The sequence below is a fragment of the Calidris pugnax genome, unplaced genomic scaffold, assembly GCF_001431845.1.
Source record: "Calidris pugnax isolate Ruff unplaced genomic scaffold, ASM143184v1 scaffold125, whole genome shotgun sequence".
Taxonomy (NCBI): Eukaryota; Metazoa; Chordata; class Aves; order Charadriiformes; family Scolopacidae; genus Calidris; species Calidris pugnax.
In genome coordinates this window covers 1,313,437-1,341,003 of record NW_015090906.1, presented here as the reverse complement: position 1 = coordinate 1,341,003, position 27,567 = coordinate 1,313,437, and the positions used below count along the sequence as shown (strand labels likewise).

Sequence of the window (27,567 nt, the reverse complement as noted above, 5' to 3'; positions counted from 1 at the left end):
AACTTTTCAGGAAGAAGATAATGACTATGTATTCATAATAAGTAGGATCTTCTTTTCTGTGTGTGGACATTTTCTTTTCGGAACCAGAAATTCACAGGTCAATGTCTGAAACCCACAATTTACAAATTTTTACTTGGAAAAGGAGTATGGAGGTAGAGCACAATTTAAATGGAACTTTTTTCTTTTTTTTAAAGTTTGTTTAATTTGTGCTTCTGTCAGAGCACAGTAAAGTTGGAAAATAATAATTAATGGGGTGCTGAAAAGCTTCAGTCATGGCATTTTCAGAACAGAAAGTGATCTGCTAATTTGAAAGCAGCAAAGTGTTTTGGGAAGGGCCCAAGTCTAATGTCAGGGGATTCAGCCTTCAGTTTTCTATGCTGGCTCACTGATTTTTCTCTGCCAGGGTTTTTGAGTCTTAATCCCCTTACGAAACTGACAGCTGGTAGATGCTGTGGAAATGTAATGTACATGGTCAAGTAAAACTCCAGTGTTTAATTTTTTTTCATGCTAATTTTTTGTTTTAGAGATGATCCACCGAGTCACGCTCAGGAGAGGAGCGACGATGCAGAGGAAATACAGGTCAGTTTACGATGCGACTTAATGCCAAGTATCTTGAGAACAATATGAACATGTAACCTTTTCTGCATAATTTATAGGTGAGGAGAGTAGTTCACAAAAACAATAATCTCTGGTAGTTGCCTTGAAAAACTTAAAAACTTTATTTATACTGTGACATTAGGGAAGGTTTAAAGTGTTTCTATGTTCTTTCACAGAAGAATTTTTTTACTGTTATTTCTTGGTAATTGCATTTGTAATAATGAGTAGGGAATGTTGAAGGATGTTGCAATTGAACTTAATGCTGTTTCATGCCCTGAAAAATTAGAAGCCAGAGTATATTTGGAGGAGTTATTTCAAGAAACAATGAACTTTTCTGAGGCCATAATAGCTCAGAAGAGTATTCTAGAAGAAAAAGGCTGGAAAATGTAAGCACGAGGTGTCAGGGGGTAGAAAAAGGTGAAAAAGAAATAAAAGTGAAACTAATGGATCATGGGTGTAAGGATGAAAACTCTGGAGCTGGAGACAAGCTTTAGACAGGGAAGACTGAGTTCTGAAATGTCCAAGTTTGTGATATAAATCACAATTAAAATATTGTCTTTTATCCGTACTTGAGAATGGTACTTCTGATGAATATATAGTATTTTTCCTGTCTTAATCCAATTATTAAGGTTGTAAATTATGGTGATGTCATGCTACAGGAGCTCCAGGGCAATCATTTAATCAACATGTTGTAGGAAGGCATATTAATTCTGATGTTTTCATAAATTATAAAGGATGTCTCAGGAAACCAGTAACCTTTGATTTGTTCTTATTTTTAACAGTGGTCGGATGATGAGAACACTACAACACTTAAGGTAAAAGCCTAACGTGGGTTTGTCAGCAGTATCCTTTCCACAACCTTGTGATGTTGCCAGTTAGAGATATTTGTCGCTGTGTTTAACGTTTTTCAGACCATTCTGGAGGGATGGCAGTACACTTGTCTGTAACTTTAAAAAACTCTTGCTGGCTTTATTTTATTTAACTAAGAAGAAAATACTTTTCTTTATCCGCAACAATCACACACGTGTCAGACTATAGGAAGTGAACTGAAGTATGGCTCTAAATATAGCTGTCTTTCATTTTCACCACTCTGAATATCCCAATTACTTAATCAGACTGGATGCAGAAGAAGCGAAGCCCCTGCAGCTCAATTTTCACAGCTCTTCTCTTACACCTATGACATTATTTCCTCCAAAGTACATACTTTATTAGCTAGAAGTGAATGTGATCTTGTAGTCAAGGCCAAGATTGCTTTTAATCTGCAGTCAGATATCTGACCTCTAGATCTCAAAAACTGAGTTGGTATTTTAATCCCTATGGAAGTGCATTAAGGAGCTGCAGAGACTTGGCTTGTTAAGCGTTGATTTTTGTCAGGGTTGCACATTTGAACTTACCCTGTTTGCAATGCTGACTTGTTGTGAATAATAATCTTTTCCAAGAGTTTGGTCTTCTCCTTTCAGATCTTCACACTTAGTTATATTGGCTAAAGAACTTGAAAAACGACCTAAAATTTCAAGGCAATATTTGCAGTCAAGTGCTTTCTCCCAGATATGTTAGTGTCACAACAGCGGATTTCATACGTGCAGAAAAAGAAACTTTTCAGGAAGAAGATAATGACTATGTATTCATAATAAGTAGGATCTTCTTTTCTGTGTGTGGACATTTTCTTTTCGGAACCAGAAATTCACAGGTCAATGTCTGAAACCCACAATTTACAAATTTTTACTTGGAAAAGGAGTATGGAGGTAGAGCACAATTTAAATGGAACTTTTTTCTTTTTTTTAAAGTTTGTTTAATTTGTGCTTCTGTCAGAGCACAGTAAAGTTGGAAAATAATAATTAATGGGGTGCTGAAAAGCTTCAGTCATGGCATTTTCAGAACAGAAAGTGATCTGCTAATTTGAAAGCAGCAAAGTGTTTTGGGAAGGGCCCAAGTCTAATGTCAGGGGATTCAGCCTTCAGTTTTCTATGCTGGCTCACTGATTTTTCTCTGCCAGGGTTTTTGAGTCTTAATCCCCTTACGAAACTGACAGCTGGTAGATGCTGTGGAAATGTAATGTACATGGTCAAGTAAAACTCCAGTGTTTAATTTTTTTTCATGCTAATTTTTTGTTTTAGAGATGATCCACCGAGTCACGCTCAGGAGAGGAGCGACGATGCAGAGGAAATACAGGTCAGTTTACGATGCGACTTAATGCCAAGTATCTTGAGAACAATATGAACATGTAACCTTTTCTGCATAATTTATAGGTGAGGAGAGTAGTTCACAAAAACAATAATCTCTGGTAGTTGCCTTGAAAAACTTAAAAACTTTATTTATACTGTGACATTAGGGAAGGTTTAAAGTGTTTCTATGTTCTTTCACAGAAGAATTTTTTTACTGTTATTTCTTGGTAATTGCATTTGTAATAATGAGTAGGGAATGTTGAAGGATGTTGCAATTGAACTTAATGCTGTTTCATGCCCTGAAAAATTAGAAGCCAGAGTATATTTGGAGGAGTTATTTCAAGAAACAATGAACTTTTCTGAGGCCATAATAGCTCAGAAGAGTATTCTAGAAGAAAAAGGCTGGAAAATGTAAGCACGAGGTGTCAGGGGGTAGAAAAAGGTGAAAAAGAAATAAAAGTGAAACTAATGGATCATGGGTGTAAGGATGAAAACTCTGGAGCTGGAGACAAGCTTTAGACAGGGAAGACTGAGTTCTGAAATGTCCAAGTTTGTGATATAAATCACAATTAAAATATTGTCTTTTATCCGTACTTGAGAATGGTACTTCTGATGAATATATAGTATTTTTCCTGTCTTAATCCAATTATTAAGGTTGTAAATTATGGTGATGTCATGCTACAGGAGCTCCAGGGCAATCATTTAATCAACATGTTGTAGGAAGGCATATTAATTCTGATGTTTTCATAAATTATAAAGGATGTCTCAGGAAACCAGTAACCTTTGATTTGTTCTTATTTTTAACAGTGGTCGGATGATGAGAACACTACAACACTTAAGGTAAAAGCCTAACGTGGGTTTGTCAGCAGTATCCTTTCCACAACCTTGTGATGTTGCCAGTTAGAGATATTTGTCGCTGTGTTTAACGTTTTTCAGACCATTCTGGAGGGATGGCAGTACACTTGTCTGTAACTTTAAAAAACTCTTGCTGGCTTTATTTTATTTAACTAAGAAGAAAATACTTTTCTTTATCCGCAACAATCACACACGTGTCAGACTATAGGAAGTGAACTGAAGTATGGCTCTAAATATAGCTGTCTTTCATTTTCACCACTCTGAATATCCCAATTACTTAATCAGACTGGATGCAGAAGAAGCGAAGCCCCTGCAGCTCAATTTTCACAGCTCTTCTCTTACACCTATGACATTATTTCCTCCAAAGTACATTTCTTCCCTCTTTTTTTTTTTTTCCCCCCCTTCTCCTGTCTTTATGCTGCCCTTTCAACGTGCCTTGCTTAGAATCAGGATCATGATGGATACAAACCAGGCTCCCATCATCTTTTTTACATCTTTTTGGAAACTTGCTGTTGCTCTATCATTGTCAGAGTTAATATACTCACTTCACTTGTCTGCTGTTGATACTGTTCCTTCAGTCCTGTTGGCTCCCGAATGTTCAACATCGTGTTGTATCGCTCATGTTGGAATAGGTGCTCACAGCCCTGCTTTGAGTTGTGCATGTGCCAGCATGGAATTTATAGCCTACATTTAAAAACTAATACATGCCAAATCTGTGCACATCAATAGTTTCAGTTCAGATATCTCAGCTTTGATAAAGTAGATGCATTAGATTGTAAATTATACGGAACAAGGATTTTAGTATGTATCTTACCTTCTGTGAAGCTCGTGTTAATGTTGCTATAATATCAGACTTTTGGATCGGGTTTCATTATAATGTACAACACGGTAAGGAAATACATAGTCAAGAGGTCTGATGCCCATCAGAAGGGTATAGGGCGAGTGATTTCCATTTAGCTGGGGAAGTATTGTGTACTGTGTATGGATGGCAGCTTTACAGCTCTTTACTGTCTCATAAATTTGGTAGAGGATTACTCTGAAGACTCCATCCATGGCAAATCTGCTTTCTTTACCTGAAACTAAGGACTACTTTGAGGCCAGTGAGTGAATGGAAATAATCTTCTGTGCTTTTAAGTGTTGCCTGTTAACACTTTGACAGTGATGAGGAGAGTGAAGGAACAGCCTGCGTAGAACGCAGAAGGGTGGAGAGCTTCATTTGGAGTTGCCACAAGAGATGAGAATGGATAAGTAGCGATGTGGAAATTGAACAGGGAGAGACACGAGGGAACATAATGTGTATAGAATAGTGGGACAGGCTGGAAACGTGGTTCTGCACTCGCTGTCAGCCTAGGGCATTTGTATCTTGCTAATGATAAATCCCAGGTTAATTCTCTATTGGTTTCTTAGCTCAAGGAGCAGTAAGGTGGGCTGTGATTGTGATTATTCTGAGTTGATGACCCACCTGAGTTACCTTGTCCCTTCTTTATTCTGAAGAAGAATTATACATTATAGAAAATTCTGTGTTTAAAAAAACATGCATTAATATCGATGGTTGCAAAACCAGGCATTCAGAACTTAGGAAATGTTAGAATCTAGCTTGGTTTTGCAGCCTTAAAACCTCTTGTGTATATTTCTTCTCTAGTATTAAGCAAATGACATGATGGTAACATTTCCCCGGGGGGGCTTAGCATGTGGTGGTATTACATACATAGTATTACTCCTGACTTCTGTCAAAACAAGAGGAGATTGGATCAGAATGCAGTGGATGAAGAGTTTTATTTCTTGCAGGAACAATTTCTAGAATTGACTGAAGCTCTAAAAATAAAGTAAAACAAGATAAGTGCTTTTCCAGTTTTTCAAGTGTAGTTTCCCATGAAGACTAGGAAACCTACTAAGGAAAGATTCGGAATGTTTGAACTGCAGCCTAAGCCACTGCGCTAAAATGTGAGAGGGTTTTTCAAAGTGTCTGCATTTGGAGGGGCTGCAGAAGGAGGATGGCAAAATGGATGAACTTTTTGTCATCATTTGTGTGGTTTTGAGGGCTTTGTTTTAGAGACATCGACTATCTTTACCCAACAACTTATCTTTAAGTCTTTGAATTGAGTTTAAAAATTCTCAGGCAGAAATAGTATTCTTATATCCTTTTTGCGATAAATCCTATTATATGAAGGTGTTGTTTTAGAGACATCGACTATCTTTACCCAACAACTTATCTTTAAGTCTTTGAATTGAGTTTAAAAATTCTCAGGCAGAAATAGTGTTCTTATATCCTTTTTGCGATAAATCCTATTATATGATCCTAAAGATATGATATATATCTTTGATATAGCCCTGAAAGCCTTTCATATTATTTTAAAGGTCCGCAATCTGGTTTGTTTTTTTTCTGTTGCACCACATTCAGAGTGGAGTTTACAGCATCCTGAGAAGGTGTTTTCCCCCTATCTTTTGTTTACATATTGACAAGTTTTTCTAGTTCAACCCATTCCTTTGCAGTGTATCTTCTATTTGATTAAATATATTATTAAGGAGCTACTTCAAGAGCTGATTAGTTAAAGTATTACTAACAACATTTCATAAAACTAAGGCTTAAGTGAGGAGCTGTCACTCAAATTGCCTGTTTTATTTATTTACTTTTGCTCTTTTACTGTACTCCTAAATGCAACTAAGCAGTTATTACAAAACAGAACTGGTCTCTTGCTACCTTTTAATACTTTGACAGAATGCTACAATATTTGTATTTTAGGTTTTTTAAAGAGGTGCTTAATTCTAAACAAACTGGTTTTGAAAGTTTATTTTTAAATCCGCTTGGATCTTATTTGTATACAATAATCTACCATCAGGTATAAAACAACAGGTCTGTGTTTAAGGTCTGTTTATTTGACTTGCACGTTTGCTAGCTGTTGCAGCTTTCATGATGAACGTTATGAAGTTTTGTTTTCCCTTAAAGTTTGTGAAATCTTGCTAGTAATGAGAGCGAGCACTGGAAATGTATTTTCAATTTTCTCTGATTGAAAGAATGTCAGAGTTGATTCTTTAGTTATTTCTAAAAATACATTATTTTTGTGGGGTTCCACTGGAAATGTATTTTCAATTTTCTCTGATTAAAAGAATGTCAGAGTTGATTCTTAACTTATTTATTTCTACAAATACGTTATTTTTGTGGGGTTCTTGGTTCCTGATTTTGGACACGTTTATTCTTTCTACAATATGTATTTCTAATGGTATTTAGAAAATGGCTACACTTCACTATTAAATGTATTGAAATGGGGTTATTTTTGTTTTTTGTTCAGGCACCAGAATTTCCTGAGTTCACAGCTAAAGTGCAAGAAGCAATAAGTTCCTTGGGTGGTAGTGTTTTTCCTAAACTTAACTGGAGTGCTCCGAGGGTAAGAATGCTGACTCCCAAAACTTGTAACTGATGTTATCACAAGGATTTTTTTAGTTAGTTTTATCTTAATGCGTTGGGAAGTAGAAGATGCTAGTGGTTCTGATGAAAGAAGAGGTGATGGATATCAGTGAAGGGTTTTATCTTAATGCGTTGGGAAGTAGAAGACACTAGTGGTTCTGATGAAAGAAGAGGTGATAAATGAGATATCAGTGAAGTATGATACAGCAAATTGTTCTGGTGGATTAGAGCTGGCTGGTGGGCTGTTTGATGGGGCTGATGCAAGACAGCACTGTTTTTCTTACATAAAACCCTGTATTCTTGTCACAGATAACAGTATGATGATCAGACTCTTCTCATTTAGGATACTAGTTGAAAATGTTGCCTGGGATAAAGATTAAAATCCCCACATTTAAAAAAAAAAATAAAATCCAAAACCAAGTAAACTTCCCTCCAGTATGATGATCAGACTCTTCTCATTTAGGATACTAGTTGAAAATGTTGCCTGGGATAAAGATTGAAATCCCCACACTTAAAAAAAAAATAAATCCAAAACCGAATAAACTTCCCTCTGGTTATTTTTTAGGTACTTTATCTATGCCTTAAGGATGAATGCACCCAAATGTTTTATGTTGTATTCTCAAGGGAAGCTTGTGTTCAATCAAGCGTTCCAAGAAAGTGCCTGGAAGCAGTAAAGCAAAACCTTTGTCTTTTAAATGGATTTGCTCTGCTTTTCACAGAGTATTTATAAGAAAAGCAGTAACTGTTGTGTCTCTTGTTACAGCTAATGAAGTTTTCCTCAAAATAAAAAAAAAAATTTCTGCATGTATTTCAAATGTTGCATAATATTTAGATTGATCTGCAGCTTGCATTCCCTCCTGCTGATAAAGGTGCATTTTTGGATAATCTTTTTTTTTGTTTGTTTGTTTAGGATGCCTACTGGATAGCAATGAACAGCTCTCTGAAATGCAAAGCTCTCAGTGACATCTTCCTCCTCTTCAAGAGTTCAGACTTCATTACGCGTGACCTCACTCAGCCGTAAGTAGATTTCTAGCAGACAATCTTATTTATACCCAGTCAAAAAAAAAAAACCCTACCCCTCAGAGGGTAACTCTTCAGTTCTTTTGAAAAATCTTACTTTTTACTGTACAGTAACAACAATCTTATTTATACCCAGTCAAAAAAAAACCCCACCCCTTGGAGGGTAACTTTCCAGTTCTTTTGAAAGATCTTACTTTTTACTGTACAGTAATGAAAAAAAAAAAACCCTACCCCTCAGAGGGTAACTCTTCAGTTCTTTTGAAAAATCTTACTTTTTACTGTACAGTAACAATAAATACCTGATACAAAAATGCATATTCATGTTTGAAAGTTGTTCAGGTGCAGTTATCAGTTGTTCTTTGAAGCTCCCCTTACCCCTTCCCTCCTCCTTTGTCTCCCTCCACCGTGCAAAAATAAATGCCAGATCCAATTTAGCACAGAGAATCGCGAGGCAATTTATCTTCACTGTTACTTACTGTGAGAGTCTTTCCCAGTAAACCAGAATTGTTTACCTTCCTTCAGTCAAAAAACAGAGGAGCAGCCTCCATTTAATTCTTATATTAATTCACTTGATTTTAATATGCAAACGAGTAAAAAGCAAAACAGGAAGATATTATATTAAGGTAGTACATATAAAATTCCACTGTGACTAAGACCGTTTTTATCGAGTTGCTTTTTGGAGGAAGTGATGTTTTAATCTTGGGGGTTTTTTGCCTTCCCACCCCTCTTGGCATTTACTTGTTGTTACCCACTGTATTGTTGCCACTTCTCATGGTAACAGCATGACATTACCGTGTCCCTTTCAAATTTTCAAGCTGTTGAAGTTTGCGTGGTTGCCTGGAAAATGCCTGAGACTACTACTAACATATTCCTAAAGCTCCTTCTGAACCTAGTTCTTGTAGCACTTGAACAAATGCACTCCAGGAACTGTGACTAGGGATAATAGTTGTGGATAAAGCTACAAAAACAAGGTGCTTGAGGTTTATTTTATCTGCTCACATGAAGAGAGTACTTAATTGTATGCGAACAACTTTCTCCTGTAGCACCTGCATCTAAGTCTTGTTACTCATTTCTGAAATACAGCCTCTTTCTGAAAGAAAATAAAATTATTGGAATTTAATGTTCTTGTTACTGTTATTGCTAGCTTTTTTTTCAGAAAAGAGGAATGTCAAAGCAAAAGGGCAATGCATGGCTTGGTACCCAAGAGATTATTTTCCAGTAATTATTCAATGCTTATTTATATTACTGCAGTATTTAGGAGACTCAAATCATATGCAGGGCACTTGTGCTACGTGCTTTGTAGAAGATTACAAAGCATAATAGTCCTGTGTTAAGTAGCTTATGACCCCATAAGAATTGTCTTGTCTAAAATTGCATTAATGCTGTGTAACTGCTGCCTCTTTTTTTTTAATTTTTTTTTTTTTAATTCCTGCAACTTTAATAACACTCTTTACCCCCAGTTTGTTGGTACATTAAAAAATGACAGGTAGCAACATCCTCATCCTTATCTCTGCATTTATGGAGTGCTACCAATGCTGTCAGTCCAATTTTGGTGGTAGGGTTTACATTGTGTCTAACCTACAGTGTTATGAGGTGCAAGGGAAGAGACTGAGAAGGAGGGGAGATGATGTTGGAGTCAGAAGACTGTTTGAAAAATGTGTTGGACTATAGGGAAATAATTGTAAGCATTGAGAAATCATGATTCTGGAATCATAGAGAATGAAAGGGATGGAGGAGATGAAAAACCTATAGTTTACATTTCAGAGATGAGTAAATAGTGATTCTCAGAAGAATTTGGTGCCTTAATCAAGAAGTTTTTCTTCTCCTGGTTTCCCCTGATGGGAGGCTGGGTGACTTGCCCAGGTGTCTTGAGGATGGCTTGCTCAGAGCGTTGAGCGCTGAAATTTAATGTATCCTTTGTTGGAACTGCTTTCAGGGTTGAGTCTTGTGGGTCTGAAAAGAACTGTACACTTTGTATCATCCCTCTGTGAATATTAAATAATATTGTTCTTGTATTGTAAAAAGAGGTTATAAAGAGGTTCAGCAAAAGGTACCCTGAGCTCCTTGGAGAATTCCTATTTGGTTTACCACTTTTTAATGAGTTTGGGACACAGTCAATCAGTGCATTTTCTGTCAGGTTTTATCTTGTATCAGGTAAAGGTAGTGTCTTAGCTCTTCACCTTGCCCTCTGCAGACAGCGCTGACTTCGAGGTAGAGGCAAGGAATGCCTTGTAGCTCCTACGTTGTGAGATTTCACAGCATGGGTGTTAACTTGAACCATCAGTAATTTCACCTTAAGTTCACACCAGACTAAGGACAGTGGTGGCTGGGCAACCTGTAGCAGCCACACTCTCATCTGCTGACCCTGCTGGGGGAGAATAGCCTCTAGCAGAAAGGCAACACCTCAAATCACAGTAGTCCAGTCCATTTAGACTCCTTTTCCAGTGCAATAAGAACATGCGCACCGCCAGATCACACAGCTCAGCTAGTGAGTGGTAAATAAGCAAACCTTGTGACATGATGGTGGGATCATCACCTAATCAAAAGTTAAGTTTTATTCAAGAAGTGTTGTGTTTATTTCCCTTCCTATAAAATCTAATCTAATATTGGTATAAACTTGGGTTATGGGCTTTGTTGTTTTGATAAGGCAAAGTTAATATGGGCAGTGGAACCTCGTGGTTTCCATGACTTTGGATGGAAGTTGTACTTAAGACTAGGGGAATATGTGTAATGTGTAAAATCACTCTGGTCTCTATATATCTTATATTTTGTGAATATGTTGATATTGATTGAATACTTGATTAAAGCATGTATTATTTTCTGGTCTGTGCATGGTATTTCTAAATTACTAAGTTATTTGTACGAAATGGCCCCACTCAAACAGTGAAACGATTATTGCTGAATCAGAACAGTAGTCTTCCTTAATTATACGATTGATTAGCTGCCAGTACCCTAGTCCTTAGCAAGCAGAAATCAAAAATGTAGCAGGCATAAGAACCAGAAGTGCTGAACAAATGAAAATTGGATACGTAATACATCCAGATCCCTCAGAAGGGCTACTCAGAGGGAGGATAAGTGCACTATATTTCTACTTCTTTCATTAATACTCAATATGGTGTAAAAGTTACTTGCCCTGTGTAAGTAACAGCTAAAATGTAATATACTTTTTTGTGTGTGTGTTTTGTTTTCTGCTCAGTTGTTTTAACTGGGTCATAATATGGAAGAGACTTTCCAATGGCAATGTGAAGATCTGTTTCTTAATCCATTTTTGCCAGTGGTGTGGGACTTAAGGCAAATCACTTTCTTTGCCTCTTCCTTCCTCTCCCATTTCCTATCTGCTTATCTGGTATCAATCTATATATTGTTCACGTTGGGGAACTGCCCTTGCTGTAATTCTGAACTGTCTCAAGTTCTGAGAGAACTTCAGGTGTGTAATACTTCAATACAAACCATTGAAATATATGGCCTTACTGCAAGTATGCTGAGCATAGAATCATAGAATGGGTAGAGTTGGAAGGGACCTTAAAGATCATCAAGTTCCAACCCCCCTGCAACGGGCAGAGACACCTGACTAGATAAGCATGGCTAGATAAGCTTTGACTATTTTAAATATTTGCATTCTTTCATGATGTTGACATTTTGTTTGGCTGGAAAGTTCAGAATGAGTTAACGTTCCTCCTTGTTAATTTTGTATAAATTAACAAAGACTTCAGAGCAACGCACTTGTTAATGCAGTCAATGTTGTTTCTGCTTCAAAGCATTGCATTTTACTTAGCTGAGTTCACAAAAAAACTCGTGGGCGGTGTGATCTTCAACTTTTCAGGTTTTAATGTAGGCTTTCAGAAACCTAGTGTTGTGGCTGTGATAAATATCCCTTTCTAATTGGGATTTCTGCTAAGTGATTAAAACTCCTCTTTTGAACAAAAATCCTTTTAAAGCCCTGTTGAGTGTATTAGTTCAGAACAGTTTTCTTCCTTATTGTTAGAATGTGTGGACTGTGTTTTGTTAAGACCTGATTTCCACCGTGAGACTGGTATAACTATTAGCAACAGTTCTAATGATATGATAAGGCACTTTCAATTATAAGATAAGCTTGTTCTATCATGCTAGTTAATGAATCATGGAAATTTTGTCAAACTTTGGAGATTGTTCTTCTTCTACAGGGCAATACTGGATATTTTAAATCTGCAGATGCTACTGTTGGGATTTTGAACGCTGAAGTGTTCTTAGTTTTCCAGTTGTTTAATAACCCTAGCGATGAAATAAGAAGTCAACGTGTTGAAAAGCAACCAAACACAGAGAACAGCTTTTGCAGGGATTGCCCTTCGAGTTATAATAAGGGGACAGTAAGAGTCATTTGCAAGAATAGCTGTTTTCTGATGGGCACTTAAGTGTTGTAAACTGGTTTTCAGTATTTTATTGGACCAGGTGGTGCTATAGTCCTGTTCATTCCTGAAAACTTTGAGAAAGGAAAAGTCTCATGATGTATTAATGTGCAAAACACAAAGGAACATGAGGGGAGATGCAATTTTTTTTATTTAGGTTTTTATAAGAGGGTTTGATTAAAATAGAAGTGCCTGTTTCCAAGAACAATTGAGAAAATCTGCTCTTGAATGAGGTTTAGCCCATCAGGCTCATGAGCACATTGTGGACTTTAAAACCTAGCTGATGTTTCAGTCCTTTTTGGTTTTTTAAATAGCATTCTGACTACATTTTTGATACCAGACTTAATAGTTCAAAATATTGAATTACAAATTATAAAGAAATTATAAAGTTTTTCTGTTATGTGGAGGAGTAGCAGCCTGTGTTCTCCTGACAGAATGTAGGAGGCAGTGTTGGCTCATAAAGATGTGACTGCACTCAGGATACCTTTTGCAAGACCAGTAGCTGTTGGTTTAGGCTTTAGAATAACCTATTTCAAGGTAGACAGTTCCACATGAGACTATGTGGAAAATGAGGCCTTTGATATTTTTTCTTTTTTTTTTTTTTTGGTTTTACTCACATCCCATTTTTGCTAGCAATTTACAGTGTAGTACAAGATCCTCTTTTGAATGGTGCATGAATTTCCTATTTCTATAGTCCTTAATGTTCCAGCAAGGTGCAGCATTCAAGAAATAAAGTTGCAGTTCAAAGGCTGTTAGAAGTTTTACCTTTTTTTTTTTTTTTTTTTTTTTTTTAATTAAGGTTTAAAAATAAACTTTTTTTTTTTTTTTTTTTTTAATTTTATTAAGGTTTAAAAATAAACTATGAGATGGTAGCAAGTGTACCTGTCGTGTCAGGTACAGAATAACTTTTACAATTCTTATTATGTCCACAATATTTTATTATCCACAGAATAATCTCAGTGATTTGCAAATGGGTTCATCGCTCTCTTGGCAGGATAAGTACTGGAGGTCTTACAAACCTTCGTAAATTGCTTTTTTCAGTGTTGAAAACTGAACTGCATAATGGCTTTAGGTGGTGTGTCCTGTTGTCAGGTGTATGCATTCAGAGATTAACATACAGCTGCTACACAGAAAGAGACCTTGATCCTTCTGTTCTTGACATCCAAGTATAAATCTGTAAAGAAGCTGACCCCTGCACAAGGACTATTAGCACTAGAATTTAATTCCTTCACCCTTAGAAGTATTCAAAATGACAGTTTTCAAAGGCTTCATAAAAGAGAGCCCAGATATCTCACAATTTTGGGGTCCTGAAGTCTTTCTGATTGTTCTTTCAGGTACCTCCAAACCTGAATTGGATGCATGTTAAAGAAATCCTGTGTAGCCTTCTGCCTCTGATTGTAATAGGCTAATTCAGCTGGGTCTGAAAAATGAATGCTACAATCAATTGGGAAAAAATAGAATATTGCAACTACCTCAAGTTGCCTAAAATTTACCCCCCAAAAAAGGGGTGATAGTAATGTCCCATTGTTGACAAAACCTTACGATACTGTTTAGAAGGAAAATGAGACTACAAAAACCTGAGTTTATTTTGTCTTTTGCTGTGTTCTCCCATTTTTTCCTCATTTGTACTCAGTTCTGTGTCATTAAGGTCAAGCAAAAACCAGTGTTACTGCGTCTTGCAGTGTTTTTGTCTGTACTCATCATTTTACCTCTTTGCTTGATCTGGCAGCAATACCTGAGCGGTCCGTGTGGCTTGGGGTGGCACCCAAGGATTTAGTTTTCTGACTTGCAAGGAAATTTATCTTTCCCTACCATAACTCTCACCCAAAAGGGGTGAGGGTTGAGCGAGGAACAGTTTTGATTGTTCATAAGGGTGTTTTTTTTGACTGCTGGAAAAGACCACATGTTATTGGAATGAAGCAGATTGCAGGTACCCCCGTGTCAGGTATGAAGTCTGTGAGAGGTAATACAGGTCCCAGTGTGCAGAGACTATAAACTCCATGTGCTGGACCTCAGCTGCCTTTTTATAGATAGTTTATGATTGGTTTGGTGTGGGATATTTTCTTGAGCATGGTAGGCATATATGCTAGCAAGGGAGGAATTTTGAGACTAGCAAAACTGCAAGCCCTCATTGAGTTTGTTTCTATTGCTTTGACAGATCTTAAATTGTGGGGAATATAAACTGTAGTTGATGGATGTTATCTGTTTACATAGGCTTACAGATATATACGATCTGTTTGATTACAGTGCTTTTGGGAAGCGTGCCTGCTATCGCCCTTCTCTTCTGCGTGTAGTGGATATTCAAGTCTAAACTAAACCGTGTGGAATTTATTTCTGCTGGCTGCATGCTGAATGAACTCTTACAATAGCTCTTCGCTTCAAACCGAAGGCCGGGCAGCCCCGTCTTACAAACGCAATGCTTATATTAGAGATGTTAAACTTTTGGATTGCTTAACTAAGTTCAGTGCCAAAGGGAGATAGTATAAATGTTGCCATTTAAGACTATTGCTCAGCAGTGACCCTTTACACAGTTCTGTGCATCCCAGTAGTTTGTTGCCAATAAGGTCAGGGAGTAGACTTGGAAAGAAAATGCGTGTTCTTTTGCTAATTCCCTTTTGAAAGTGACAGGATTTACTGCAAGGTTTGCTGTAAAACAACAAAAAGATACATAGAAGTTGTTTTGGGTGTAGCTGCCTCCATTCTTTCTAGCTCCTGAGAGGTGGCACGCAGTCAGCTACCCACAAGGGGCACAACCTTGACATCTGCTTGCAGTTATGGAAATAGTTTTGTTTATTCCCACTCTCAAGAGATTTTTAAGAGTATTTCTTAAGGCTCTTAATTTAGAAAGATACCGTGCTGTGGAATCGGAAGTGCTGAGTGGCGCTGGTTTGCATCCTTTATTCATGGAAATGAACTGCTGTAAGGCATGGTGATGTGTCTCTGTTGTGTGGTTTAGGAAGTTAAACATTAAAAGTACTAGGGAAAACATGCTGCAGTGAAACTGGATTAGATTGCTCGAGTTTATCTGGTTTTTTGAGAATCCAGTTATGCCAACATAACAATAAAGAGGAAAGGAGCAGCACTGTTGATTCAAACAAAAAAACATCAACAATGAATAAACACGTTTTAGCCATGTCACTTCAAATGGAAGTGCTTCCAAATAACACTGGACGAAAAGAGGAGAATTTTTTTTTCCTTCCTTCCTCCCCCCAAATAATTGTCAAGAGGAGGTTTGTTAATGAGGTATTGGATTGTACATCTTGGAGATAATTTAACAGTAGCTTTTGTGATTCACAGTTTAGGGTTATTTTTCTCACTATAGCTAAAATATTATATGTAAAAACAGATCTTGATGCCTGTGCCTTACTTTTCCAGATTTATTCACTGTACTGATGATTCCCCTGATCCTTCCTTGAACTATGAGGTAAGTCTCTTTGCATGAGTTCTAGGTAATTTCAATTAATAGCTCGCAGGCAGGCTGCCATTTGTGCTTGGGTGGTTGCCCATAACATTTGGTTTATTTGTTTTAATTGTGTTGCTTGGGCAGCGTGGGGAAGCCTGGTTAAGCGCTACAGGTCATAAGGAGTTCATTTAATTACACATCAGAGATGAGCTAAAGTTCAGACTTTTGGAGCTTCCTTACAGTTTCCTCTCATGTCTCTCAGGTTTTGCTGCGAGCTTCCTTACAGTTTCCTCTCATGTCTCCTCTCAGGTTTTGCCAGGAAGGACCAGTTCAGTAGCTGAAAGTCATATATTCTTGATAGTGTGGTGCTTGTGAATATCACACCTGGGGTTACTAAGAGAGAAGCTGGGGATGTCCTGAACTCAAATGGTCTATGGTGTCTCGTTTCATATGCTCGTTACCAGATTAAAATGTTAAGTTAGCAACGTAGATACTAACTGCTTTAAACTGTTCATATGATGCTATCGCTTCTAGGGTAGCATCTAGTCGTGCCTCTAATAATAATTTTTATGTAAATATAACATTTGTCATCCTCCTGCAGACTTGAAGAGCTTTAGAGAAGTGAGTGAACCCTGGTTTGTTTGGGTTTGTTTTTTTTTTTAAGCACTGCCTTAATGTACTTTAAAAATACACGACATCTGAAAGCGGAAACAAAGAGTTTCATGTTTACACTGTAGTTAGGAACGTCACCTTTGATTACTGAGGTTTTTCTGCTGTGGTTGGTAGGAGTTGGGAGTTTCCAGTACCCATGAGCAGTAATTGAGGCCCTCAAAATAATGGATCCATCCGGATACTTCAGCTTAGGAAATACAGAAACTTGAGAAAGTGCCAGAGATATGTTTTAATTACCAGGCAGCATGTCCTATTGACTATAATAGTTTGGTTACTATTTCTATCCCATGTCCTTATTTTAACTGATTTGCTCCTTCAAAGGCGTCATAGAATTCTGCTTGGGTGTATACCAGAATAGAGGTTGATTTGGTTAAATTTAATTCTGCTCATCAGCTCTTTTGACTAGAAGAGAGCAACTTTCTGCCAATTCCATGACACATTTGTTGTGTTGTACAGCAGGAGTTTTTGCTTTCCGTGCTTTATCATTAATGCAACTTTGAAGTTGTTTCCTAAATGATTTCACAGCTATAAATGCTGTACAAAGTGGAAGATCATAAGGTAATTTAAGGTGGGAAGGGGCCTGAGGAGGTCTCTAGTCCATTCCCCTGCTCAGAGCTGGGTGAGCGATGAGATCAAATCGGGTTGCTTGACATTTTATCAAATCTGGTCTGAAAACCTCAGAGGATGGAGGCTGCAAAACCTCTGTGAGGGAGCTGTTCCGATGCTTGACAGTCCTTGTGGTGAAAAAGTTTCTTCTTGCATCCAGTCTGAAGCTTTCTGCTTTAAACTAGTTTGGACTAGATGCTCCTTAAAGTTATGGCTGCAAAACCTCTGTGAGGGAGCTGTTCCAATGCTTGACAGTCCTTGTAGTGAAAAAGTTTCTTCTTACGTCCAGTCTGAAGCTTTCTGCTCTAAACTAGCTTGGACTAGATGCTCCTTAAAGTTGTCTTCCAACCAAAAGCATTCTGTGATTCTATGAAATTAATATTAAGTCTAATTGCTTTGAAGGATTTGCTAAGATGATTATGTGAACTGCAGATTAAGATCGTTTTGTTTTCTTGTATCAGGAGTAACTTCAGAGGGCATCTCATTACAGCAGAACTGTAGACCTGCAGACAAAAAGTTTCCTGTTACCTTTCTGAAACAATACTTAGTCGGTTTTTTTTCCCCCTCTGTAGCTTGTTCTTCGCAAATGGTGTGAACTAATCCCTGGTGCAGAATTCAGATGCTTTGTCAAGGAAAACAAGCTCATAGGTAAGAATTTTCTTAAAGATAAAATTATTAGGTGAAGCTCATAGGAGTTTCTCTGATTCCTTGAATCGGAGCTAAATCTGAAGACAGTTCTTTGTTATCACACTTCATTTCTGGAATTAATGGTTTCTTCTTTCTGTAATTTAAAACGTGCCATGCCACATTTCTGTTTCCACTGTATTTGAAAGCCTGACAGCTCTGCATACTCAATAATACAGTGGGAATATTCTTAATTCTAATTGCTAACTCAGAAACTTCACCCTAAGGCTGTTTTGTAGGTGACTCTCTTATATTCAGGAGCAAATGGCATCCTAGCCAGCTTGCAGAATGAATACAGAGGCAGTTGGAAATTATGCTGATAAAATGTGACCACGTGTGGATATTATATGCAGGAAGCTGGGGAGGTCAGAACGTGTCCACGGGTTTATGAGGTGTCTGAGCTCTAATTCTGTTCGGTGTAGCTGAGTCAGAAAACCTGTTGATCTGTTACTCTGGTTCAGAAAACTAAATGTAAAATATTTCAAGTGGCACTGAACAGGTAGGGTAATGACAGTGTGCAAAGAGCTGGTGGGTCCATTGGGAGACCTCTGACAGCTGGAGGACAGGCAGATTGTGCTAAAGCATGTATTTTAGGCAGCTCTAGGGTAAATTTAGCTGAATTATACTCCTATAGATATATTGACTATTCTCTGCTGATTATAACAGGAGCTTAGACATCTAGTGCATATACAGGTGTTTGAATTGAGGGGTTTATTTTCAAGCTAAATACTATTCTGGAGTTTGAATTTGGGTTTTCTGTGGTCTACTATGGAATCTTTAAAGATGAACAGGAAACGTAAATAGCACAGGATTGATGCACATTTGTCCTTAACAAGATTGAGTCATTCTGTCTAAACTCTTCCAACAAGGAAATGTTATAGCAGTGACATAGCAGAGCTCTAATCCACACTTTATAGGAAGGAAGGTAATTTTTTTCACTTGAAAATAAACTCAAGTTTGCTCCTTTTGTCTGTTTTGTACCTACATATGCACAAACACCAAGATGCATATATACAACCGGTCTGTCCAGGATTCCTTGTGATAATATGGAAGTGAAGGGATAGTAACTAGCTACTCCTGGTTGTTTCTCCTGCCTTCTCAGCATGATGACTCTGTGCTTGGTTTGGATGTGGCTTTTTGTACCTGTTTGGAGCTGTCAGCAATTTGTCCTCTCTGTTCTATCCTGGCTCTGTGAATCACTGGGAACGAACTCGCTGTTCTTGGTTTCCTGGTCTGGGTGTCCTATTGAGCTGTTCCTTCTGGTGCTTCCACACTCATCTTCTCATTCTCTCTCCGTTCATGCTGTTAGAGTTCTCTGTAGCAAAGTTTATCTTGCTAACAGCAGAGATTCTGCATTAAGCTGCTACTGTTTAATGAGTACTGACATAGCTTTTTGAAGGGGAAGGAGCTGAATCCTGCCCTGTTATGTGCTGCTGGAACACTGCAACGGCCAGAGATCTGCATCTCTGTAATAACCTCTAAAACATTTGAATATAGATGTATTACAGAATATATATAGTGATATTTACTTTCAAATACTACACAAATATAAAGTATTTGTGCACTGCCTAATTAAACACTCTCCATTCCATTACTAAGTTCTTAAACCTACTAGATCTACCAGTATGTGGAGGTTTTTTTTAGCTAACACTCCGGCTGCATTTCTGAGGATAGTTCAACATTTTTCACAATATGTTCCGTGATATTTACTTTCAAATACTACACAAATATGAAGTATTTGTGCACTGCTTAATTAAACACTCTCCGTTCCATTACTAAGTTCTTAAACCTAGTAGATCTACCAGTATGTGGAGGTTTTTTTAGCCAACACTCTGGCTGCATTTCTGAGGACAGTTCAACATTTTTCACAATATGTTCCAATGCTCTTAGAATTAATAAGCCTGTCAGTCAAGTTAAAGAGAGATATTGCACAGTGTAGTGAATGATTTTCCAGTTACGCATCTGCATCCCCTGAGATGCCACCATCTCTCAGTTTATGTTTTTATACCTGAGTTAAGCTTTGCGGTGGTATTAATAATTCAAACTTCCACTGACATCATAAACTTTATATAAACTTTTTTAAAAAGCACATGTTTGGAGGTAGTCAGCATTGTCTAATAGTAAAACTTAATTTCTCTGTTTTATACGTGGTTAAAACAGCAAACTGCCATTATTGGTGCATCTTTCATGGAGGATTCTGGCTTTTTCTTCCCCAAAATATCATGATTTACTCCTTCTGCTTTGAAGGGGCAGGTCTTGATTTGATGTTGTCCAGCAGGGTGTGGCAGTGGCTTATTTGACATATTCTGTATGAGAACTGTCACTTAAGATGCATGCAAGTGTGTAATCCTGTTGATGTCAACTTAAACTATTGTCTTGTAGACAAACAAATATCTGAAATTAAGAGCTTGTGATGTAGCTGGAATAGTTTATCTCATGTCAGATATGCAAGACAGCCCTTTAGGATGGCTAATGGAAGAAATAAGGTACTCGACTGTATGCAATCCCATTGATTTTAGGATGTAAGGTTTCAGCTGTAGTGCTGTATCAAGCAGGTATGCTTTATTCCATGCTTAAAAAGTCATTTAAATGAGAATCTGTATGGTACGCTGGGATCTATCACCTTTGTTAATGTGCAAGCCTGGCCTCTACTTCTTTGATTTCATGGTTCCAAATTCTGGTCCCTACATCTGATGTGCAGAACAGAAAAGGTTTTTGACCATGGGGAATAAAACTGAAAGGAAAAGGCAGGAACTGGAAGCTTAAATGCAGGCAAAGGTTCCTTCTGAAATTCACTTGAAAAGAGTCAAAGGGTGTACATAAAAAATGAGGTTCACAAAATGTAGGGCAGAACCGTTCAAGGAAGAAAATCCAAATGGAAGTGCTTGAAGCATTGGAGAATAAAGCTGAACAGTAAGTAATTCTTAATGGTTGAAACTTGGGAGAACCCCGTTTTCTGAAATACAGGTAACATGCATGACTGATAACTGCATTTTGTCTGGTTGGGTTTTTTGCATGCTTAACACTCTTCATAATCAACTAAAATTATTTACAGGTATATCACAGAGGGACTACACTCAATACTACGATCATATCTCTACGCAACATGAGGAGATCTGTAGATCAATACAGGAGTTTTTCAAGAAGCACATACAGTATAAATTCTTGGATGAAGACTGTAAGTATCTTAAGGCTTCAATTAGCAAGGGGGGCATGGGGGAGGAAAGGAGAATGTTTATGAAGATTTTAAAATACTTATCGCACACATAGTTACAAAGACTTAAAAACAGAAATGAAGGGTTTGCCTCTTTGAAGTTCTTTTGCAGAGTACTGGGAGGTTTGAAAGTGCAAGGGCTTGCAGGGCAAAATCCTCAGAAATGAGACCTGTCCTCCTGCCCCCTTGCTGTTGGCTGAGCCAGGCTCGTTTCCTCCACAGCGCACTGAGTTGCAACATGCTAAATTCCAGTTTCCTGCTGGAGATCAGTGGAAAAACATCATAAATAATGGCATCTCCAATATTTTAAGTCTGTAGATATGCATCTCTCTCTTCATAGCTGTTGCTTTCACAGGACTTGGTTCTTTTTAACTTGGGAGAGTCTTATACCACTCGTGGCTAGAGCATGCAGAGCAATGTAGTTTTTGAAGAACTATAAAATCGGGAACAAAAAAACCCTGAAGGAATAGGCTGGAATTTCTCAGAAAAACACAATGAATGAGTGAAAGATCCCTTCAGGAGGCATAATGATTTTTTTTTTTTTTAAGACATTTTCCCCTTATATGTGTTTTTAATTAAGAAAAAATCTACACCTGAAAAGTGAGGAAGGAAAAGCTTAACAAAAGACATTCAGTAGTAAGAATGCTTGTTTATAAAGATATTGTCAGATGTTTGCTGCTAAATTATTGATGTACTCCTTGAAGAAAGGATCCGTAAGTTTCTTTTCAAGAAGTTATAATAATTTCTCCGAGAATATTGATGCACAGCAGTTCAGCTGCTGAAACTTTTGAATAAAGGCCATGCATGGTATTTGATACACCGAAGCAGACCAAGTAAATTGTCTTGTTCTTTAAACGTGGAGTCCTTTGCAAATCTTATTGGAAATGGTTTCCTGACATGGTTTAGTGAGAATTGAATAGTGCTCTGTGGTGGTGGGTGAGCAGGAGTGGAGGAAAATATGATGAAGAAATTAAATCGGGTCTGGCATGGGCCAAAACTCAGTTTAGTGAAGTACGTAAACATAAGAATTTTCTGCCAGCTGTATTGTCTTCTGTAAAGCTTTGAATATTTAACCTGTGGGTGAGTTTCTAACATGGTTAATTGTTTTGCTGAGCCACAAAAGCGGGCAAATAGATCTGTCCTGTCTGACTTGGGGAGGCCTTATTGTTCTCTACAACTGCCTGAAAGGAGGTTGTAGCCAGGTGGGGCTCAGTCTCTTCTCCCAAGTAACAAGCATTGACAAGAGGTAACAGCCTCAAATTGCACCAGGGGAGGTTTAGGGTGGATATTAGGGAAAATTTTTTCACTGGAAGGGTTGTTAACCAGGGAAGTGGTGGAATCACCATCCCTGGAGGTATTTAAAAGGCGTGTAGATGTTGTGCGAAGGGACATGGTTCAGTGGTGGACTTGGCAGTGCTAGGTTAAGGGTTGGACTTGATCTTAGGGGTCTTTCCAACCTAAACGATTCTATGACTTGCTGAAAAAGATACCTTCTAATGCCAGTCTTACTTATATTAAAATTTTTAATAATTTGACTCCGCAGGGTTTCTTTATTTCAGTCTAGAGAAGTTCTCAAGGATCACTCCTTAGAGAAGTTCTCAAGGATCACTCCTTAGAGAAGACTATTAGTCTGGAGATCAGTATGTGAACGTAGCCCTAATGTTTTGAAGTAAGATCAGTCATATAGATCTGACATTCTGATTACTGTCTTAATTTTCCTCTGTGTTTCAAAGTAATTTTAGCTGGTATGTAATCAACTGATAGATAAGAATTCGGGGCACTATTTTTGGAAATTGATGCCTAGATTTAAGCTCTGAAACTGCTGTCTGCTGAACTGAAAGGTCTGAAGTGTAATCTTATGTAAAGGACATAAAACTGTGCCATCTGAGTTACCTTCTGGGAAAGGAGGTTTCAGGGTGACCTCTCCTGGGTTGGCGGTTTGTTAACCTTTTTGTTCTTAGGCACTAAATGCTGGTGACTTGTCATTCTGCAGAGAAATGCCATGCAGAAAATGTTTTCTGTTTGTATTTTTTTTTTACCACCCTTCATTCATCCCCCAGCTTGATCCACTGTCTTGTAGCATATGTGTTGTGAACAGTAAAAATCTGGGTTTGCTTGTTTGTTTGCTTTGAAAAGGAAAGGTATTACAGCTTTTTTCCTGACTTCTTGTTTCGTTGGGGATTTTGATGCTGTTTGCTCTGCTTTTTCCAGTTGGTCTGGTAGCATCTCCAGATGGAAGAGTTGAGTCAGAGCAGCTGAAGCATTGTAGAGTCAGAGCAGTAGGATAACAGATGGGTGAATGCTTTATAAATACTTCTAAATGATGGTAGAACCTTCTAAATGCCTTTCATAAGAGCCCAGTAAGAACAGTATTGTGGAGATACTGATACTTACTGTAGAGTTGAGCCTTGGCTTGCCCTTCATATGAAGCAGTTGCTGATAAAGGCTTATTACAGTCTCACTGGCACATGACACTCCTGCTCTGAGGTGGTCCCTAAGAAGAGGGAACAGTTCATTTTTCTTCTCAGTTCAGTGTTTGTGAGTGTCCCAAGCCAGTCACCAATGTGCAGTCAGTCTTAACGGGGACATAAATTCCTCTAAATGCCATTGGCTTCAATGATTGCCGTAGGCTTGCTTTAAGCTGACAGGCTTCATTTTGCAATAAAGCTCAGATGCAAGTTTTCCATTAATAAAATATGACTAATGACAGCTCACAGTACAGGCAACAGGTTCAGTTGAACAGCTGGAGAAGAAACTTAGGGTTGCTGTGCTCCTCTTTACATTGATGACAGCCACCGAGGGCTTGTCTTCTCGAGAGAAACAGCACTTAATTCTGGAGTGATATTTTAAATTGACGTAACTGAGGTTGTGCAAAAAGGCTGTGTGGATTTTTAGCATATATGGTCAAAACCAGTTACGTGATTGGCTTTGGTGCTGTTGAGTTGTGGTTTGCCCTTAGCCCAGCCAACTTCACATGAAATGTTAGATTAAGCTGGTGAGTAGCTTTACATGCATGAAGGTGATCCATCAACATCCCTGTTCCTGACGGGCAGCTTCCTGAGAAGTTCCTGAGGCTCAAGTGTTCTTCAGTCATATCCTGAGTTTAGTTTATCCCCACATGTATTGGGAAACCTCTAAGCTGAAATATTCCCTTCCTTATTAGTGAAGGAAGTGACAAGACAGCATTTGTCTGTGTTTTTTCTAAATCTGGCTTTTCTTTTTCTTTCTTTCTGCTAAACTGGTACAACTTCTGCATGTAGTCATGCCTGAATACCTATCTGTCTATTTTCCTAGCTGAATAGAAAGACAAAGATTTGTTTAACCGTAGAGAACAGGAGCTAATAGAAAGATGCATGTACAAAGATTCACGCTTAATTAAGTCAAGGGGAGGGACAACCATGGAGCAAGGCAGATTTGCGTCAGACAACGAGTAGCAAAGGGTCTGTTTGAAAGAGTTGTTAATCAGCAGTAGGTGTGTGGTATCTGCTCTGGGTTACATTAAACATAGCCATTTCACTGCCACCTCCTCCTCAGCGCCCAGCGACCCCTTTGTTCCCACAACCTGTTTGTCTTGTTACGTGCTGAAGTCCTCATCTCCATGAAGCAGGAACTTTCTCTTATTAAATGTTTGTGCAAAGCCCTGGCACGGTGGAGACTTGATCCTCCCTTGAAATTTCTCCTGTAAACCAAAGAGTGGTAATGTCAAAGATAAGCTTCTCTTTGGGTGTTTGTCCATGTGAGTTTATCAAATGTTCTTCACTGGGGGTGGGGGGGAGGGGATCAACAGAAAAAAACCAGTATTAAATGGTAAAACTGGGCAGCCAATCTCTCAGTGCATTAACAGTAATTCTTGAAATGTTTTAAATCCCTCTTGGAAACGAACCTAATTCTGGCTTGCAGTTCTTGAGGCATATTGACTTTACAGTTTATGCTGCGTACACAAGTATCTATTCAGATTTAGATCTCCTATTCTATTCAGATTCACATCTTCTGTGAAATTATATATCTTTTGAGATTAACATATGTTTCTTTTCTCCCTTTCAGTTGTATTTGATGTGTACAGAGACAGCAGGGTAAGTGAACAATAGGTTCTATATGATTGTTTATTCTGTGGAAGCAAATAATAGCTTCATCTTCTTAGAACTCATCCTGGCAAAAAAAAAACCCCAAACCAACCAAACAAAAATCATAAACAAAACCCTACTTGATGTTATCATTCTGTTCCCCAGGTCTTTTTCTATGTGAGATGCTGTCTGCAGGAGGATAATAATAGGATTAGGGGTGTAAAAACGTCTGTGCTGGTGATGTAATTATTTAGTAAATATCTTCCAGAGTAGTCTGTCTTCAAACACATAACTTTGGCTTCAGCTGCAATTCTGTCAGTTCTTGGAATCTACTGGAAGCAATTTAGTTTTCATTATGACACGGGGAGTCTTTGCTGAAATAATTTAGAATAGAACAGAACCATTTCAGTTGGAAGGGATCTACAACAATCATCTAGTCCAACTGCCTGACCAATTCAGGGCTGACCAAAAATTAAAGCATGTTATTAAGGGCACTGTCCAAATCCTTCATAAACACTGACAGGCTTGGGGCATTTTCTTTTAAGATAGGCACTTAATAACGTGCAACATTACTAAATTGTTTTAGCAGAGCACTACGTGTTGCTAAGGTTCCCTCTGCATAGTGCTTACTCTGAGCGCTTTTGACAGAAATGTATCTGGACGTTCAGCAGGAATGGTTGTGATATTTCAAAAAATAAGGTGGGGATGATATTTCTCTCACTAAAAAAAAAAAATAATTTGGGCAATTTTTATTAAAAAAATTGTTCCTTGGGCTTTTTTTTTCCCCTGTAATGTTTTCCCTTATAGCATCTGAACTTCTCAAAATGAATCATTAATAGATTATCCATGTGAGGTTTGAAAAAGATAACTTCATATGTGGAAGTCTAGGGTCCAAAGGGATGGTTGTCAAATGAGTATATGAATGTGGCATTCCCAGTTTGTGACAGATAGAAGCTATTTTTTTTCTTTTCAAACTGCTCCAGCTGTGTGTGGTTGTGAGTTCTCCGATCAGAACCCTGAACATCCAGATAGGGACAGAGTGGGGAGAAATGTCCCATCTGAACTTCAGGCCCCCCTGTCAGTTAGTCACCTTGACCTCTCCTAGTGTCAATGGAGAGAAATAGGTCAGATGAATTGTGCATGGAAGGCACATGTGTATTGTTTTAAAAGCAGCTGCAACCAAAAATGCATTCTGCAGCCTTCAATCTCACAACCTGATTTTGGGAATCACGTTAGTGCATAGAAAGTAAGTCTTTGTTTTAGCTTAAATTCTTTCCAAATATTAAACCGGAAATGGAAAAAAAAATGGCTGTATACTTTTCCTGCATACATGAGTCTTACTGTTTGACTTGTTTACAGTTAGGGGCTGGAGAAGGTCTTTATTTGTGTTGAGTACTTGTAGTAAGTTCTGATTCTAGCTTTGAATGTTGCTAAAGTATCTTGTAATTCTGTAACAGTCAATTCTGTAATCAATCAGTTTACAAAACAGAAACTGAACAGGAATGTGTGTCATGTGGAAAACAACTGTTGTGCTCTTACTCAGCACAACTTTTAGCGTACTTATCTAAAATCAGGCTACAGGCTAAAAACAGCTGTGCTGAACGGTAATGAAAATGACCTGCCCAGGTTCAGATCTTCAGACTTCAGGATGCTCTTGGGCAAAATGAGGAGCAACACTTCAGTGTTGAAGCAGGTCCTGCCATTGGGAACTCTGCCTCCCAGCTGAGGCATGAAGAGGCATTATTCAAGTGAAAGGTTTCAGCCTGTGTAATCTCAAATGAGCAGTGTTTCTTCTTCTGTCAAGATAAAATATATCTGTTTGTAGATATCTCTTGCTGCCTTCTACCCTCAGGTCTTGTAAACTGCTAGATAGCCCTTTGTGTGTCAGATCCTCCTCCTTTCACACATACTTTTGTGGTTTTGCAACTGTATTATTCATCGCTCCTTTGTATGTGAGTTACAGGCAGCTAAAGAATATTGAGTGTTGCTGAGTGTGATTAATTTCCAGAGCCCGTGCTCCTCCTCGGGCTGGTTGCACGGCAACCTCACCTACAGAATGAGAGAAATGTCCAGTGTCTGCTTATTTTAAATTATTTCAACCCTGAATACTCAGCTTGGAGAAGCTCATTCTTTGGTATGGTTGTGAATGGGAGCAGCCCCTTCCCCAAGTAACTGAAGCGAGCAATTTTGGTTACTTGAGAGGCTGCACGGAGCAGGCTGCCACAGGTTGGAGGGTGACATAGAAGCAGCGATGGCAGGGTGGAGAGCAAGCTTTTATGTGTCTGCTTTTCCTGTTACGCTGTCTTTACCCAGCTCATCTGAGCGAGTGCCTGACTTTGCAGACAAGTCATCTTTTTAAGGAAGAAACACTGTCACACAGTCTTCTTGATGATGTAGAGACCCAGTCCCGAGGGGGTTATGTTGCAGGACTGGTAGCCTGTTTTCATTTGGATCCACTCCTTTTTTTATTTTTTTATTATTTTTTTTTTTTAGCTG

The 27,567-nt window shown here is 38.2% G+C and overlaps 1 protein-coding gene across 1 annotated transcript in view; it reads left to right on the top strand.

The window, feature by feature from the left end:
- Positions 1-27,567, top strand: part of CDC123 (cell division cycle 123) — a 49,861-nt gene that overhangs the window by 3,489 nt on the left and 18,805 nt on the right. Inside the window, exons 3-10 of the mRNA XM_014949092.1 lie at positions 525-579; positions 1,380-1,412; positions 6,908-7,003; positions 7,934-8,040; positions 15,804-15,852; positions 17,682-17,757; positions 20,849-20,971; positions 25,052-25,080. Of these exons, the coding sequence (XP_014804578.1) occupies positions 525-579; positions 1,380-1,412; positions 6,908-7,003; positions 7,934-8,040; positions 15,804-15,852; positions 17,682-17,757; positions 20,849-20,971; positions 25,052-25,080 (568 nt within the window). The remainder of the gene's footprint in view (positions 1-524; positions 580-1,379; positions 1,413-6,907; positions 7,004-7,933; positions 8,041-15,803; positions 15,853-17,681; positions 17,758-20,848; positions 20,972-25,051; positions 25,081-27,567) is intronic.